Source organism: Protopterus annectens, chromosome 14.part0 (assembly GCF_019279795.1).
Source record: "Protopterus annectens isolate FY-2018-M chromosome 14.part0, PAN1.0, whole genome shotgun sequence".
Lineage (NCBI taxonomy): Eukaryota > Metazoa > Chordata > Ceratodontiformes > Protopteridae > Protopterus > Protopterus annectens.
The window spans coordinates 807,572,312-807,590,472 of NC_056748.1; the positions used below are offsets into that span (position 1 = coordinate 807,572,312).

The following is an 18,161-nucleotide window of genomic DNA, read 5'->3' on the forward strand; positions in this document are numbered from 1 at the left end:
CACATGTCAAACACTAGGCATTTCAATAAATTACGAAAAGTCTGTCTTGCTGCCTTGTCGTGTTATTACCTTCATAGGCGCAAATCTAGACACAGTCAACATGTCAGCCAGACTCACAGAGCAGAGAATAGCAGACATACACAGACAAGTCTCTCTTGTCTTGCAGAGCAACAAGATCAAAGTCAGACTGATCCTGAAGGTCTTGGGGATAATGGCAGCTGCTATCCCTCTCTTCCCTTTAGCCCGATTCCACATGAGAATCTTACAATGGATGCTCTTCACACAATGGTCATACCAACAACTTCCAATGTCCCATTCCATTGCGATAACGCAATCGTGCAGGAATCATCTTTCTTGGTGGATCACATCCCCCCAGCTCTTCCTAGGGAGACCCTTTGTTCCTCCCCCTCTGGTTGCTACACTGACAACGGACGCCTCCCTGATCGGGTGGGGGGGGCATTACCAGAGCAGGATGGTCCAAGGCATGTGGCAACCTTTCGAACGCCACTTGCACATAAATGTCCTAGAGATGAGAGCAGTGCTTCTAGCGTTGCAAGCCCTACAAGACTCTCTTCCCAAAGGAACTATTGCAATTCAGACAGACAATATGTCTGTAGTGTGGTACATCAACAAACAAGGCGGAACCAGATCCTACCCCCTATGTCGAGAGGCACTCAGACTGTGGCAATGGGCGATTTCTTCTCAGCGGTTTCTGTTAGCAACGCACATTCCCGGGAAGTCCAATGTGATTGCGGACAAATTGAGCAGAGCTATTCTCATACCTCACGAGTGGTCTCTGAAGAATTCAGTGTTGGAGAAAGTTTTTCGAAAGTGGGGCCGGCCTTGCTGCGACGTTTTCGCTACTCCCCAAAACAGCAAGTGCGACGATTTTTTCACCCTCTTTCCCCAACCCGGCCACCTCAGCAGAGACGCTCTAGTCCACGATTGGCCCTGGGGACTTCTGTATGCTTTTCCTCCCTTCCCACTGATATCTCAACTAATACAGAAAGCCATCGCTCAGAAAGCTTCCATGATCCTCATTGCCCCTTACTGGCCTCGACAGGTTTGGTTCCCATTTCTTCACCATTATCTGCTGGAGCAACCCTGGCATCTGGACCCAGTTCCAGACCTCTTGACCCATCAGTCGGGTCAGTTGCACCACTCCCTCCCTTCTCTGAACCTCACAGCGTGGTTTCTCCAATTCCAACTCTAGCCAGGCTTCCTCTAATATCTCACTCAGTTCGAGATATTTTGATAGCCTCTCATAAATCTTCCACTTGGAAGATTTATCATAGTAAGTGGAAACGTTTTTCCTGTTGGGCGCATTCAAAGGATATAGATCCTTTCACTGCTTCCATTCAATCAGTTTTGGACTTTCTAGCCGAACTTTTCCACTCAGGTTCGCCTCCGTCTACCATCAAAGTTCAATTGGCAGCTATATCTAACTTTCATGTTGGAGTCTCAGAGTCCTCCATTATGTCTCACAAACTCTGCAAAGCCTTTTTAAAGGGAGTTTTTCTCCTCAAACCACCTATCAGGGATCCTCCTCCTCAATGGGATCTCAACTTGGTTCTGGCGTCCTTAATTCTTCCCCCCTTTGAACCTGCGGCTTCATGCTCAATGAAGTTACTATCTTGGAAAACACTCTTTTTGGTAGCTATTACTTCAGCCAGAAGAGTCTCTGAACTCCATGCTCTGTGTAGTCGGTCCCCTTATCTTTTGTTTCATAAGGATAGGGTGTCCTTGCGTACTAACCCTTCCTTTTTGCCTAAGGTAGCTTCACCGGCAAATTTGAATCAAACCATTGATCTTCCTGTGTTCTTTCCTAACTATTCGAACAGATCAGAACAAAAATTACATTGGTTAGACGTTCATCACCAACTTGGGTACTATTTAGACAGGACCAAACAATTCAGGAAGTCTGATCAACTGTTTGTTTCCTATGCAGAAGGTAGAATGGACCTTCCAGTTTCTAAGGTATCTCTTTCTAGATGGCTTACTTCGTTGATTACATTTGTGTATGAGATCAGACATCAACAGTTACCAACCAAACCCAGGGCTCATTCAGCTAGAGCTTTGGCCACATCTATAGCTTTCCAAGACAGACTGCCTATTGATTCGATTTGTTCTGCAGCTACTTGGGCTTCTCCCCATACTTTCATTTCTCATAATAAGTTGGACTTAGCCTCTAGGGACCGAGCCAACTTTGGTTCCACTGTACTCAAGAGTCTGTTCCGATAGGCCACCCGGGACAAGGTGCTAGGGACGTGGTCCCATCCAGCAAGAATGAAGGCGAGATAGACAACTTAACATTTAGAAGTTATGTACCTACCATAACTTTCCATGTTAGTTGTCTTCTTCTCGCCTTCTTTCTTGCGTCCCACCCTCCTTCCCCCTAGCCTGGACAGACCTAGAGGAGGTTGTTTTGTATCCTTTTCTCCCACGCTTTACCACCTCTATATATATATATGTTTTCCTCTGTTAGGTTTAGGACACCTCACAGTCAGCCTATAGAGGTGGGTTACCCTTTTCCATATAATGGAATTTTCCTAGCTGGGCCTAGCTTACAAACGAGATCTGAGGAGTTACCGCCTAGCATTGTGGGATATAGGGGAGCCTCGAGCCGGTGGAACTAGCTCTCGAGCTTTTAGAGTGGCCGAGTCGTTGCCGAGGTTCGGCTCCGAACCCATCCAGCAAGAAAGAAGGCGAGAAGAAGACAACTAACATGGAACATTATGGTAGGTACATAACTTCTAATTTTGGCAACTGTACACAAAACAGCGTAGGAACCTCATTTAACTTTCAAGGTAAATAAAAATGCACATAGCCACATATCGCAACATTTGCAAGACAATGTTTACATAATGAAGCAAATGTTATCAGTTGTTGTTGTTGTATCTTTCGGCTTTTCCCGATTAGGGGTCGCCACAGTGGAACTGCGGTCCGCTAATGATTGGCAGTAGATTTTTACGTATCGACTTGCCAGGCCTGACGCACAACCTTCAAAGAAGGTACGCCCATTCACGCATGTCTCCATACAGAAGACGCTTTAGCTGAGAATCGAACAGGGCAATGTCTTACTGTGAGGTGACAACGCTACCGCAGCACCACCACCGCAGCATGAAGCAAATGTTATCAGTAGCATGTGTTTTTATATTTTTAAGGTGGTCATTATATTGTATCCTAAAGTGGGAGTAGTCATTGGCCTTTCACTTGTTTTTGTGGGATAATATTCTATCAAATGCAATTGTTTTTGTAGCTCAAGCCATTTTCAAAGGATCATGTTTTCAAATGGGGTAATCACAATAACAGAATATATCCTCAATGCTCTTGGTCAGTTTAACAAAGTAATGAGTAAGGCAAAGATGACCCTATTTATAACAAGTAACTAGTTAGCCTTGGTTAATATAAGATAGTGGCATTCTGTTTTACTAGCTAGGTAGATATTGCAGAGTATTTTATTTTTAGCAACTTGAAGTAAAACAGTGAGAGGAGTTTGATGAAGTAATTAATAATTTATACTCTAGTTAAGAGATCAGGAGATGTATTGCAATTTTTTTTTCTTACTTCTGTTTGAGAGTAAATGTGAGAGTTTATAGGAAATTTAAGTTGGTTTAAGACTTTATGCACTAATTTTTTAGTTTGTTGGCGAAGTGATAGGTGCTGGTCAAACCTGATCCAAAGGTACCGTCAGCTAAAGGGGGGTGGTCCTGGTGGTTCTTTGATTTAATGGGTTTTATGCTGACCTAAGCCGAGTTTACTTGTGTTATACATAAATACATTAAACTTTTGTAAACTGATTAAACTAGTGATCACATTTTTCTGGTCCAGTCTTTCGGTTAAAGCAGTTGTTTAACAGCTTAAATTAATAGCTGCCTGTATGTTACAGCTCAGAAACATGGATATATTTGAAAGTAATCAAAGGAAGCAGCCAGCATCTGTTCAGTCACAGCATTTTACACCATCATTCTCTTGCATTGTGTGCTTATTGTTTAGTGTGAAGTAAGTACTTACTACATTTTTTTATTAATAGGAGTGTTCCAGCAGTGGTATTCTGGCAGTGGGTTAATCAGTCTTTCAACGCTTTGGTAAACTACACAAATAGGAATGCTGCATCACCTATCACAGTAAAGTAAGTATCTCACAATATTCTTCTTGACTTGTTCTATTGGCCGTTTTGTGTGTGTGTGTGTGTGTGTGTGTGTGTGTGTGTGTGTGTGTGTGTGTGTGTGTGTGTGTGTGTGTGTGTGTGTGTGTGTGTGTGTGTCTTAGGTTGAATAGATCCCTTGCTTTCCCTTCTTGACTTGTTCTATTGGCCGGTGTGTGTGTGTGTGTGTGTGTGTGTGTGTGTGTGTGTGTGTGTGTGTGTGTGTCTCTCTTATGTTGAATAGATCCCTTGCTTTCCCGTTTGCTCATCCCAGAGCAGGAACCTCACTGTGGCCCATAGCATCCCTTCCTCATTTGAGACCTCTGTCCAGCAGCATACTAGTTCTGTTCTGTCAGGAATATGTTAGGAGTTGCACAGACTTGTTGAGTTATAGGATCAGTTTAATTCTGTACAAATTTACACATGCATATAAATTGCTTTGGGGGGTGTTAGATCGATGAAGTGTTTACTTCCACTCCAGCACAACACTGTAGAGTGGTGAGGTTCTGTGAGCAACGTTGCAAGTAGCAGCAGGAAACTAGCATGTGAAAATATGAAGATCGTGTAATGAAAACAAAAAACTCACTCTGAAGACTTGCTAACAGTTTTGATTTTATTTTTCATCGCATGATGCTTAACTTGTGTATTATTTGGTTTATGATTAAAATATTAACTCTGTCCACATGCATGGACCTGTGTTTGTTTGCCAGCACATTCAACATTTCACTAAACTATATTTTGTGATTGAACTTATTTATTGTTGTCCTTCCTGCATTGTGGTGGTTGTTTTTGCCAGCATACAGAAAATGTGTTCTATTTAACATTCAGGATAGTCTTCTGTCATTATGTCTTGGATCCCTGTGTATTTGGCCTGATGGTAGATTGTCAAAAACTTTTGTATTTTTTTTCTGGTGGTGCAGACATAATTTCTTATTTGTGTTTTGGACAGTACATTTCATTGCAAGTTACAGCTACAACTATTGGTGAATTATTGAACACCTAAAATAAGGAATTCCTTCAGTTCACAAGGGAGTATCAGAGGAAACAAATCTTCTACTCATGAGGCACGACTGTATTTCTTTGTTTCATTGCTGCTATTGTGCTGTATAACTAACATTAGACTTAAACACTTCATGATTATTCCTTCTAGTATTGTATGTATGTATAGTACAGTTCTACCTAAATTATTTAGATGACAATGTCTTTATGCATAATTTACATACTTATTACCATAGGACAGCTGAGGTGATTAGGAATAAAGTTACCTGTCAGATTCTTAGCTTTGTAGTAAAAACAGGGCTATTAGATATTTTTTTTTTACATGAGTCAGGAATATTGCTCATAGGGCACTTTGACTGTTTTTACGTCCATACTACTGTATAGCTTTTTAAAGTTGCTGACCCCCCCCCCCCCTTCTATATTGCAGTCTGTTAATGGCTACTATTGCAGTAAGATGCCTAGCTTCAGTGTCTTAAATACATAACAGGTAAACACTTGACTGCCTTGAGCCAGAACAGATGATGATATTTGTAAGTGCAGTGATTATGTGATTTCTTCTCTGGTCTCATTTGGGCCGTGTACTCACTTAAAGCCCCCTTCCCCTCATACATGCATACACACACACACACACACACACACACACACACACACACACACACACACACACACTCTGCTTAGTTCCCCTATCTGGTTTCAGTTTGAATTTGCTTAGGTTTTTATTCATAGCGTTTTATTCCTACATTAATTTTGATTGTCTAGTTTTATTCATTATATTATCAAAATGTAAGCATTGTGTTCTTGACCACTAGCACATTCAGTCTGATATCTTTACTAAGAATGGTGTGGAAATTGTAAATGTAAATCTAGGTAGCATTAAAAATAAATGTTCACACTTTGAAGCTTGGCTTCAGTTTCAGAATACACAGTTCAGACATTGTAGAAGTCCTGGTTGATTTATAAGGATGTCATACCACAATTTACACCCTTTACAATAAATTTGTTTGAGTATGAAGGACCTTTATTACAATTTCTCTAAAGCATACTATGAGCACCTAACTTATATGGGAGTCATCACAGAGCATTGAAAAATATCCATCATTATACTGACTCCTAAAACTGGCTGTGACATACTTGCAAGGCCTGGATTATGTAGACCAGCTACTCTCTTCTCTTCATTTGCCAAAATGCTTGAGAAAAGAGTTGTTGCACACTGTAGACATTGTAGGTGTCACAAGGTCATGGTTCAAGCTTAATGATGTCATATCAGTCTATACACCAACAATACCTTGTTTACCAAAGCCTTCTGCCAGATAAAACAGTTGTGAGGAAGATGACTTTTATTGCTCAGGATAGACATTAGCAGCATGCTTATCTGGTTAGGAGGCAGACTGGTTGGTATGTAGATACTGCATTGCTCACTTAAACTAAGAATTGCACTAATATATGCTCCACCTGTCATTACAAGCAGCAGTGAATGAAATCACCATGTCCTTTTTAAAAGACCTATGATATAAAACTCAAGTTTGATGCGAAACTTCAAGCTTCAGTGGGTACTCAAAAGTGATAGCCTACCCATTGCATCCTTGTCTGCCTATAGTTTTAACCAGGTAGTTTACAGATTAAGTTTACCAAACTGATTTTCTGAGAAACATTCAACTCTTGACTGGTACTGCATCATCTAATCTTTCAGATGCCAAATACCATTGATTGTGCAATGTGTAGCGATCAGTGCATTATTATATCAGCTTATTCTGCTAAAAGGCAAGTGAATCAAGGTGAAATCATTGTCTTATAGAGCATTTCATCTGGAATGTGAAATTTAGCTATGGTATGATTTAACTTGCACTGACTGGTCTTGTGCATTTTCCCAGGATGACCATAATTTTATAATTGCTTTGTATACTGTTTCCCTTAAGAAAGGTATTATTCACTTAGAAATAAGAGTGTGATATATTTTGAGCTAGCAGGGCAACTAACAGAGGGGAACAAGTGGATAGAATTTCTGTACAAAACTCCCAAGTTAGGTTGAAGCTCTACATAGGAAAATCCTCAGGAGTAGTCTGTAGCGTAGCCTACCAGATTATACACAATAGGAGGTCACTACTGTCCTACAGTGAAGGCACTGCAAGTCATATTTCTTTTTAAGTAGAGTAAGGAAGGGGTCCTCATGGACTGGCTGTGGGGAAAAAGTCTAAGTGCAGTATTGAGTTGAGGTTTGGAGCGCTTGTCTTTTCTCCGTGACTGTGAGAGACACCCTGAGTTCAGTCCTGAGAAAAGACGTAGTATGCCTGAATGAGTAAGGGGTACTCACAGAGTGGCTGTGAGAGCCTGAATGCATTGTTGAAAAGAGGCATAGAGTGCCTGAAGGAGGCCCTCAGTGGAAGGTCTACTTGGAATGGAGATTAAACTTTTTTAAAGGTATTCAATAAGAATAAGTAACTTGGACAGGCAGAAGATGGTCAGAGTACTTGGGAGTTCCTCAATCATTATGGTGAAGAAGCTGCTACATCTGTGTTAGAAGTGCCAGGAATTGGAGAAAATGCTAACTCTTTGTAAGTTTACAATAAGAGTTTGTTGAAGAAGGAGCTGTCTGATTTATGTGTGAAGCATTCCATAAAGTGGAGAAATGTAGTTGCTAGACCTAATAACCCCAACATACTCTAATATTTAGTAGTGTACCAACACTCCGGTTTATTGCAGAACTTAAGCAAGCCTGTACTTCCCATAAGGGGGTCTCGTTGAAATACAAAAGAATCTCTCTAAGAAAAGCCATGGGTTATTCTGCCTGCTATGAAAAAATGCAAGCAAAAAAAAAGCTTATTCATCAAAGGTACATTTCCCTAAACAAAATAGTCTAACCTTGCTTGGCAGCTCAAAAGAGGTCCTGGAGACAAATAACTGAGCTGGAAGAGATGAGCATTCTCAAAACTGCATTCTTAATGTGAGTGGCTTTCAGTTACTGAGCACCCACTAGGGTGCCGAAATATTTGCCCAGTTATTTACAACTCAGGTCAGTATGAACCAACAGCCACTCTCAGGGTATTTCAGCAGAAACTATATTTTGGTTTCTCCACCAACTTTCATTTTTTTCTAAAGTACAGTTGTCCAAAATTAATCAAAGGTTTCGTGAAATCTCAATCATTGGATCTGTATTAAAGCATATTCTAAGTACCTCACTTTCTACAGAAGCAATCGTAGTGCTCTAGAAAATATAAAAACCTACCCTGATTCCCAGAAGTAGTTCTGGGCTCTTAAACATCTTCTCTTTTTAATTTCTCCAACTCTTTTGGGTTTCTAATACCATGACGGGAATGGACCCCATTCCTAAGTCAAAGTACAATTAAAGTTCATGAAATTAGTATTGTTTCACTCTTTGATGTTAGCCAAAAGTGCTCTTTGCAGCACCCGCAATGTGCCCAATAATGACTCCTTCTGCAATTCGTACGGTGTTACATGAATTGGTAACATATCTGAATACGATTGTAAATTCTTTTTTATAGGACCAATTGCTCCTACTACTATTGGAACTGTCTGGGTATCTTTCTTCCACATGGCTCTTGTTTCTGCCTGCAGATCAATGTATTTTATGACTTTGTGTCTCTCTGTACGCAAGACACTGTAGTCACTAGGTGTGGCAATATCGATGATCAATGCTACTTTTGTCTTCTTTTCTTGGACCACTATATCCGGTTTTGTAGCATCTATCTTTTGGACTGTTGGTATTGGGTGATCCCATGTGATGTAAACTTCATAATTTTCTATGATTCTCTGTGGCTCATGTTTCCAGTGCTTTTCAGCCACTTCGATACCATAATGTTTGCACAATCTCCAGTGTAACAGTCTCGCCACATTATTATGCCTTTCAGTATACAGCCCCTCTGCCATTAGAGAGTCACAACCAGCAATACGATGTGCCACTGTTTCCAATTTGGTTCCACAAAATGTACATATGTCTGTTTCTCCCACATGTTCAATGGAGTTAGTAAACCAGCGTGTACGTAGCCCACTATCTTGGGCTGCCAATATTAACCTTTCATTTCTTGATGTAAATTCACCTCTCCTTAACCATTCCTCCGTGCGTTCTTGATCAACATGAGGTTCTTCCAAAAGTTTTCTGTACTTGCAACTGTATTTATGTTTTTTCCACATTTCTTGCCTTCTCATCTGGTCCTTCACCTTATATTCTTTCTTTTGTTTTTTAAGCACATTCAGTTGCTGCCTGGTTTTTATCCACTTCTGGTTTGATTTCCATTCCTGCTTGACGTCTATATGCTTCTGCTGAATTAAGCAGAGATGTCATCTTAGATTTATTCTCATGTTTCAAAACTTTCACCACATTTGGATCTTGTGAGGTCAGTAGATATGTGTGGAGTCCCACGTTTGCAGATCTATACATGTAATCAATTTCAAGGAGGACGATCCCTCCTTTAGAACAGGGAATATATAATCTTGGTATACACTGATTTTTATAAATCATTTGGTGAGCATGAAGCATCCTTCTTGTTGTAATATCCAATCTCTCCAACACTTTTTGGGGCCAGTCAGTCACTCCAAAACTGTCAGTTAGTACAGGAAGAGCAAATTGATTTATAGCTTGGATCTTATTCCTAGGTGTCAATGCTGTTTTCAGGATTAATTTAAGTCTTCTGAAGTACTCCTTACTAAGCTTTATTCACATTTGTTCATGTTTTATTGCTGATCCTTCAATTCCCAAGTATTTATACAACCCCTCTTGCTCAAGTTCTTTTATATCACATTCTTGTCCCAAACTGATGTTTTCCTGGTGCTGCAATTTTCCTTTTTTAAAAGTTGCTTTTGCACATTTATCAAGACCAAATGACATTCCAATATCATCTGAAAAAGTTTTGACAACCTGCAGCTGTGCTTTCAGTTCGATGAGCTATACAATTTTAAATCATTGACAAAGAGAAGATGAGAAGTCATTAGACTTTGTTGTTTTCTGGAAGACAAATTATAGCCATGACCTAAGCTGTTGAGTAAACAGCTTAATGCATTAATGGCAAGGCAAAATAGCAACAGTGACAGGGAGTCATCCTGAAATATCCCCCTTTGGATTTTTATCCCTGGGATAATAATCTGTCCTTTATCATGGCTTAATTGCAAAGTGGTCTGCCACTGCTTCATGGTTACTGTAATGTAATCAATCATTGTAGGATGTACCTTATACATTTTTAAGCACTCTTTTATCCATGAATGTGGGGTACTATCTTTTTTATAGTCAGTCCATGCTATACTTAGATTCTTCCCTTTCTTACAGTTCTCCACTATAACTTTATTTAACAACAAATGATCCCTTGTTCCGTATGACTTTCTTTTATTGCCCTTTTGTTCTACTGCCATAATTGAGTTTTCTTCTAAATGACTGTAAACTCTGTCGGCGTCAATCCCCGTGTATAGTTTATACGTCATCGGAAGACAAGTTATTGGTCTATAATTTTTAGGGTAGCTTGCAGATTCACTCTTAAGTAAGAGCATTGCTTTTTCTGTTGTTAACCAGTGTTGTGTCTGTTCGGGGTGTGCATATAAATAGTTCTTACTCATGGCTAGATCCTCGTCTAAAGAAGTTAATACTTTAAGCCAAAAGTTAGGTACTGCATCTGGGCCTGGGGTTTTCCAATTAGAGGCTTTTCTCAACTTTGTTTCAATCTCTCTAACTGTTATTTCATCCCATTCCATATCCTGTACCTTTAAACTTCTTACTCATTCTTTTACTTCTTCCATCCATTTATCATGTTTATGTTCCACAGTATCTTCATAGGTACTTCTCCAAAATGTATCTACTTCCTCTTTTTTCGGCGGTCTAATACCTTATTTCCCAATTCTCTATAAAAAATTTTTTGGGTTATCAGTAAATTGCTTATTTTGTGCTTTTCCCTTATATTTATCTTCGTATCTTCTGAGTCTTTCCACCTGTTTTGAAATTTTTAGTTTGTTATCTTCAGTAGTACATAATAGATCCTGGTCTGTTCTAATACTGCACACTGCTTTTAATCACATCTATCTTTCTTAATATTTTTGTTGATTTATTCCCTCTTCTATAATCTTCTAACAATGGAACTTCTTCTCTATTCGATATTTCCATGATGGTATTCGCTTTCGCCCCCCTTTTTCCCTCGCTACCCTATGTTCCTGTGGTAGAATTTTATCAGTTATTAATTTAGCAGCACAGTAATATATTCTGTTTACTTCTGTTATATCGCATGGATCTCTATGGACAGTCCTAATTACTGTGTTCATTTGTTTTATCAAGCTTCTGACTTTTGGGGTTTTATTAACCTTCTGCAGTCTATTTCTCTCATTCATCTTGATATATCTGTCTTTGTCTATTAAATCAAACAACTCTTCTCTTCCATACTGAGGGCACATCCCTTGTTTTCCATTTCCTGCGAACATTCTATAGAAAGTTCTAGAACATCTTCTTGGCACATTCTCTTCAATTTCATCCTGTGTCATCTGTTGTTTTGTCATATGGGAACTCATTGGCCTATCACTCCTCAACATTGATTGCATCAGAGTTTTCACAGTTTCCTGTTCCTTTCCTTGCTGTCTAGCTTCAAGTGAACGTTTATACTGGTTTCCTGTGGAAGGCTCCAAAATATCTTGATATGGCACCTGACCCTGTTGCTTTCTGTTCCACTGGTTTCTCCTTAATTTGGATAGCCATTGCTCTATCCTGTTATGGTGCTTTCTGCATTTGATTTTCTACACTGAATTCTTCTCTTTCCAGCTGTTACATTACCTCAATTTCTATTTCTTTGACTTCTCCATTACTAATCTCTTTTTCTACTTTTCCTCTTAGTCTTCTTACTTTTTGTATTGTAAAGTTTTCCATATCCGGATTCCTTTGCCTATATTTTTCTTCAAATATCTTTGGTGCTGCTCTTTTTGTATTGGTTAGTTTTGCTTTCTCCTTTGCATACATATTACACCATATTAAATCTCTTTTCCTTTCCCCTGTCCATATTTCTTCTTCACATGTCTTCTGATCTTCTTGCTTTTCCTTATTCTGGGGACTCACTCCATCACGCTGTGATGTAGTCTGTTTTAGACCTTCTACATTAAATCCTTCACTTCGCAAGCACTCCATGACTTCAACTTCTATTTCTTTAACTTCTACTTTACTAATCTTCTTTTCTGCATTAAATCTTTGAGCTTTTAGTAATTTTATTGTGAAATTTTCCATATCTGGATGCCTTTGCCTGTATTTTTCTTCGAATATCTTTGAAACTGCCTTCGTCGTTTTTGCGGACTACTACTTCCTTCTACAACAGGGGGGGCATCCTCCCCCTGAGCCTGGCCTGGCCTCATTGTAGGATTGTTTCTGTATTTTGAAGATTCTACACTGTCATTTTTTCCAGTCCTAGCACCAGTGCGCCTACCAGGATTGGGCACTTTTTTATCCTGGGTCTTGTGCACCCAGCTATCTTTTTTTGTTTTTGATTTATTTCTGTCCATGATATATGCTATATAAGTACAGTCTATATATCAGTGTCGCCTTGGTGAGATTTTGTGAAAAACAGGGTCCACCTCACAAAGGTACTCACCAAGACTTGAGGATGAATTCAGTTTCAGCACTACTACATTCCTTTGCTTGCTGACTTTTCATCTCTCCATCAGGACCCCTAGCAGCTCAAAAGGGGGCTTCTCCTGTATAGACCAGTTAATTACCTCTCAACATTAGTCAAAATACTTGAGAAAACAGTTGCTGTGAATTTGAGGGTTCAGAGTTAAAAATGTGACCTGCTGTCAAAAACACACCATGGTTTCAGAAGTAGTTTATAGTACTGCTACTGCACTTTTGCCTTCACTACCGGTATCTACCATGCCGTGACAGTAGGTCAGCTCACAGGTGCAGTTTAAGTTGGTTTAATAAAGGCCTTTGTCTCTGTATATTTTTCTTGCTCTGTCAAAGAACTATTAATATATGAACAGGCCCCTGATGCCCCCCACACTGAGGTGGCTTGCTGACCGTCTTCAACACAGATACTGCTCTGTGACATTTCAGTAGGGGCAGTCTTCTCATCTCCCCATAAACCCAGGTATTCCTCAGGGTTCAGTACTTGATCCTGCTGTTTACCCTACTGACTCTTGTAGTATGTCACTTGATAACCACAATTTGCTCCTGTACATAGATGGCATAGCTATTTAGGAATCCAGTAATCCACCTTTTTTGTTTGATAAAGCTCTAAACAGTAGACTGCCTCAACTATGCACCATCATTGAGCAGCATGGACTGAGAATTAATCTAGGTGAAGACAAAAATAATGCACTTTGGCATCCAGAAGTGCCTTAGTATGTATACAAACAATGAAGAATCTCTGGTTCTGATTGCAGTTGTGTGGAAGAGTCCTAGTTTACAAATACCTTAAATGGCTGGGCTCATCACTAACTACTCCCTACCCTTTAAATAAGAATGGTAAAATAGTGTTTGCTGTGCAGTGCTGTACAGTTGCAATACTATTTACAACCTACAAGCCAGGCTTACTGTTCTAAAATAGATCTCTTCTCGCATCCCCTCTGGTATGTTATCCTTATCCTTAATGTTAAAAATCATAAACACTGCAAGGTAAATCTGCAAATTTATAATGGGTGCTTATAGGAGGCAGCACCACTGCCTCAATATTAGTGAAGCTGTTAGGCTACCAATACGTTACAGAGCAGAATTCCTTTGTATGCTGCCCTTTTAAATGGATGTTACAACTGCTGCAGTACCTTTGGAAAACTGACTTCATTCAAACACATCTGTGTAATTCTTGCATCAGCCGACTGATTGGCTATGCCTCTTGCAGTTCCACCTTATTCTTTAACTAACAGCACCACAGTATATTCTCTGTTTAAGGACCTGCAATCTGGGTCTCCCTCCCTAGTAACATTAGTTTTCAAACCACTCTGGCTGCCTTTTTTCTCGCATCTCAAGATTTTTTTTTCTACAAAAAATCCAAGTGCTGTTACACTGGTGCAGTTTGGAAAGGGGAAATTTAGTCCTTGCTTTCATATTTCTTCATGGCCATGCCTGATGGAGCTTCCTTAGTGGTTATTATTGTTATTATTAGAATGCTTTTTTTATTGAAGTTCGTTTTGTGGCTCTGTCTCTCGGTCCTTCTGTGGCTCTGTCATGCTCTCGTGAGACAGCAGAAAAAACACCAAGCAAAGCTCAGCATTTTTTCCGCTGTCTTGCAAAGCCAACTTCAATAAAAAGCTTTCTAATAATGACAGGTGGACAATGTTTTACTCTAAGTAAAATATTGCTTCTCTGATATTAGCAAGATAGCAGTAAAACCAAACAAAATGACAGTGGTAGATATTGTATGTGGTAGTGCTCTGAGAACTAACCAAAATTTTTTTTACTTTCATCTGGATTTACTGGTTTTATGACATTTGTCCACTAGATATCATTATCCATTATCAAATTTCTATACTATCCACACACCTTATAGATTTTAGATATTTTAACCAATGTAAAAATATTTATATGCTTTAACTTTTTATAAACAGCATGATTTATTTATTTTGAATACAGTTTGTATTTTAACAATGTTCCTATCTGGATTGTAGGGCTATGGATTTTTACTTGCATGCCTACTATTTTTTATGGGTTTTGTTTAATTGATTCACCTAGTTTTTTTATTGGTTGAGTGTTTTTTAAAATGGATATGTATATATCAAGGGTTTTAACTGTTGCTGTATCTGATGAAGTCTATGTATTACAGGATGAAAACGCATTTCCACATTTGTAGCATTCATGTCTTTGAGTGTGAAATAAAGCTGTGGTTTGGGTTACATCGTGCTTTGTGCTCCATGAGTGTGCTTGAACTTTAGTGTGTATAGCAGAAAAAATGCCGAGCAGAGCACGGCATTTTTTATCCTGTCTCGCTAATACAGACTTGTGCATTTGCACACACACACTCACTCTCTTCTTTAGGACATAGGAAATATCCAGACACCCCGCGGGTGGGCTCAGGAAGAATATGTAATAATTAACTACAACAACAACAATAATAATAATAATGTCATCTTCAGCTTCTGGTTGGAGGGGACTGAGGCTTTATATGTATTATTTTTGGATTGGAAGAGAAGATTTCCCTACATTTTTCCCCATTCCATTTGATTCCTGTACTGCACATCAAGTTCATGGTTGAGTGGCCTCAACCTTTTACAAAGTTTAGGGTAGAAAGGCAAAGACTTTTCCTGCTTACACCCTGGCAGCCCTGAAAGCCATTGATCTGAATTGGTTAACTTAATTTGATCAGCAACCTGTGGGTATCGGATCCGTGCCGGCAGCTTTCCAAATCTATAGATCCGAGCTCCAAGCTCCTCCCCTTAACCATAATACTCTGCTACCTCCCTCCAGTCCTCAGATCTCGTTTGCCGTGGCTTCAATAAGCACGAGTGATGAGCTCCTCGCGATTAGGTAAGATAAGGATAGGAATTTTCTCTACATTTTTACCAGTTTAAAAAGTGTGTGTGTGCGATAGTTGATCCCTTAGACCAGTTTAGTTTAGCTTAATTTAACTTTAGTGTATTCCCCTTCCCCTTATCTGTGTGTTAGGGAGTGTGATTGTGGTAGACATGGCCGAAGGCCCTAAGGCCATCTTTTCCAAATGCTCTGAGTGTGGCCATAAGCTGTACCCAGCCGATGGCCACACTCAGTGCGTTCTTTGCCTGGGAGTTGCACATTTGACATCAGGCTGTCAGATATGTGCTGCCTTTAACCCCCAGGCTCTGAGAGACAGGAGGAACAAGTTAATCTTAGCGGGCCTTTTACCCACAGATTCTACTTCTTCCTCCTCTCCCTCAGTGGCGCCAAGTCGCGGCTGTGGCTGTTCAGCCAACGGTTCCTGCTCCCCTGGCTCAACCTCCCACTGTGTCCCAGGGAGAGAGGGACCCTAGAAAGAAAGAGAAGAGATAGAGAGAGGGAGAAAGAGAGAGACAAAGACAGGGAGAGGCATAGGAGCCACAAGCGGTGGGCCAACTCAGCCCCCTTGGCCCCGCCGGCTAAGCAGCTCTATTCTCCCTTGAAGGTTCCTCGGTCCTCCCCCTCTCGGTTCCATTCTCCACGTTTCTCTCCAGAGCTGGAGGAGGAGCCCCGGCCACCATCGAGGTCACCGAGATGGTCTTCCTGGCCAGCCTCGGCGGCCTCTTCTAGGTCTATGAGAAGCCTTTCTGATGCGGACATGGACCGGATGATGCGTCGCTTCCTTCAGGCCCAGATGCAGATGGGAGTGCTCTTGCCTCCCCCCCCCCCTCCAGGGGGGAGCTCGGCCCCCTTCTTTGCCCCCATTGCTCCTTCTCTGATCCATTATCGGGTTTCGGAGCCGTCAGATCTGAGTAGCCTCGGAGCCGGGGAGTAGGCACCGATAGTAATCGCTACTTCGACGCCGGCCTTACCTTCGAGTTTATCAGGTCCCTTTTCGGATCTGAGCTCTCTGGGCCGTGAGCCGAGCCTCGGATCCGGAAGGATGAGTGTGTCTTCGGCTCCGATGCAGTTGGAGCACACTTCCCTTTCGGGTCCAATCGCTCCGGCGCCGATCCACACGTCTGATCTGAGGGGGCTGCTCTCGGATCCCAGCGAGAGTGGTTCACTTTTGGCTTTCGTCGTGGTGGAGAGGGTCCTCTCGAGGGATTTGAGGTCCCCAGCTCGTGCTATGGATCCACCCACCATTCCCTCGCAGATGGCCCTGTCTTCCATCATCTGGCCCCAGGGACAGCCTGCGTCTACTCCCCAGCTAGTTCCTGTAGAGGAGCATGACCCCGTTGGTGAGCCCTCCTCGGACAGTCCCACAGAGGAGGTCCCTCACAAACGAAAATGTAAGAGGAGGCACTTGGACTCCCCCGAGTCCCTCACGGAAGACACTGACTTGGAGGAAGGGGGAGGTTCCCCCAGGTCACCCCCCGAGGACGTCTCCTTTGGAGACATTATGGAGATGCTGCGCATTAGAGGGGGGGGGGGTGGTCAGCCCAGAAACCTTCCTTGGATGAGTCAGTGTTTCTGGAGGCGTTTTGACGCAGGCCCGTCTACCTCTTGGGTGTTCCCTCCGGCCGATCCCCCTGGTTGACCTAATTACTACCAGGGTGTGGAAGGAGCCGGACACTTCAGAGCCAATCCCCAGGAGACCAGATAAGATCCTTAGTCCCCCGACAGACAAGACAGCGTGGAGTAAAGGTTCCCCGGTAGATGCCATGGTGGTGGTGGCTGCCACCAAGAAGGAACTGGCACAGGATAGTTCCTCGGTCCATCCTCCCAAGGAGTCTTGGACGATGGATCGCATCGGAAAGCTGATGTTTGCTTCAGCCACCTTTTCCATAAGGGTGCTGAATTACTTGGCACACGTGATTAGGCTTCAGTGGGATCTAGTAAAAGAGTACGCTGGGTCTCCCCTGGAGTCCATGTCGGCCGAGGACAAATGAACTTTCTCGGCTCGCATGGCCCACGCTAAAATCGATATCCAACACATCTGTGCGGCTTCTCTTCCACGCCACGGAGGGGGCAGCTAGAGCCAGCGGAGTAGGCATCACCTTACAGCATCACACCTGGATCCGACTGTGCGACTTTGTGGAACCCTTCAAGGCGTCCTTCGCGAACCTCCCTTTGACGGTTCTATGCTGTTTGGCAAGACCGTCTGTGATACGCTGCTCCAGAGCGAGAAAGACAGGAAGACGCTGACTGCCGTCGGTATCCGCTTCTCGGCTTCTCAAAGGTCCTTTTCCAGGAACCAGAGAGGGCAAAAGAAGATGTGGTTCCGGAAATCTCAGCAGTCCCGTTACGCTCCGGACCCTTCGTCCTTCAGAGGCAGGGAAAGACAAGGTAGATGCCTGCCCAGAGGCAGAGAGGGGGCCGAAAAATTTTGGGTCGAGGGAACCTTTTTCCAGCCGACCCGCACAGCAGCCCTGAGGGGTTGCCTGACTGCTCCTCTCTGGAGGCAGTCGGGGGGCATTTCTCAGAACACCTAGCACATTGGGAGTCCATCACGACAGATCGCTAGGTGCTCCGAAT

The 18,161-nt window shown here is 41.9% G+C and overlaps 1 protein-coding gene across 3 annotated transcripts in view; it reads left to right on the forward strand.

Moving 5' to 3' along the window:
* The window catches only part of SFXN2 (sideroflexin 2), a 666,316-nt gene that overhangs the window by 319,989 nt on the left and 328,166 nt on the right, over window positions 1–18,161 (forward strand). For all 3 annotated transcript variants that reach the window (XM_044056549.1, XM_044056546.1, XM_044056548.1), the window contains exon 4: window positions 4,034–4,132. In XM_044056549.1, coding sequence (XP_043912484.1) covers window positions 4,034–4,132 — 99 coding nt within the window. The remainder of the gene's footprint in view (window positions 1–4,033; window positions 4,133–18,161) is intronic.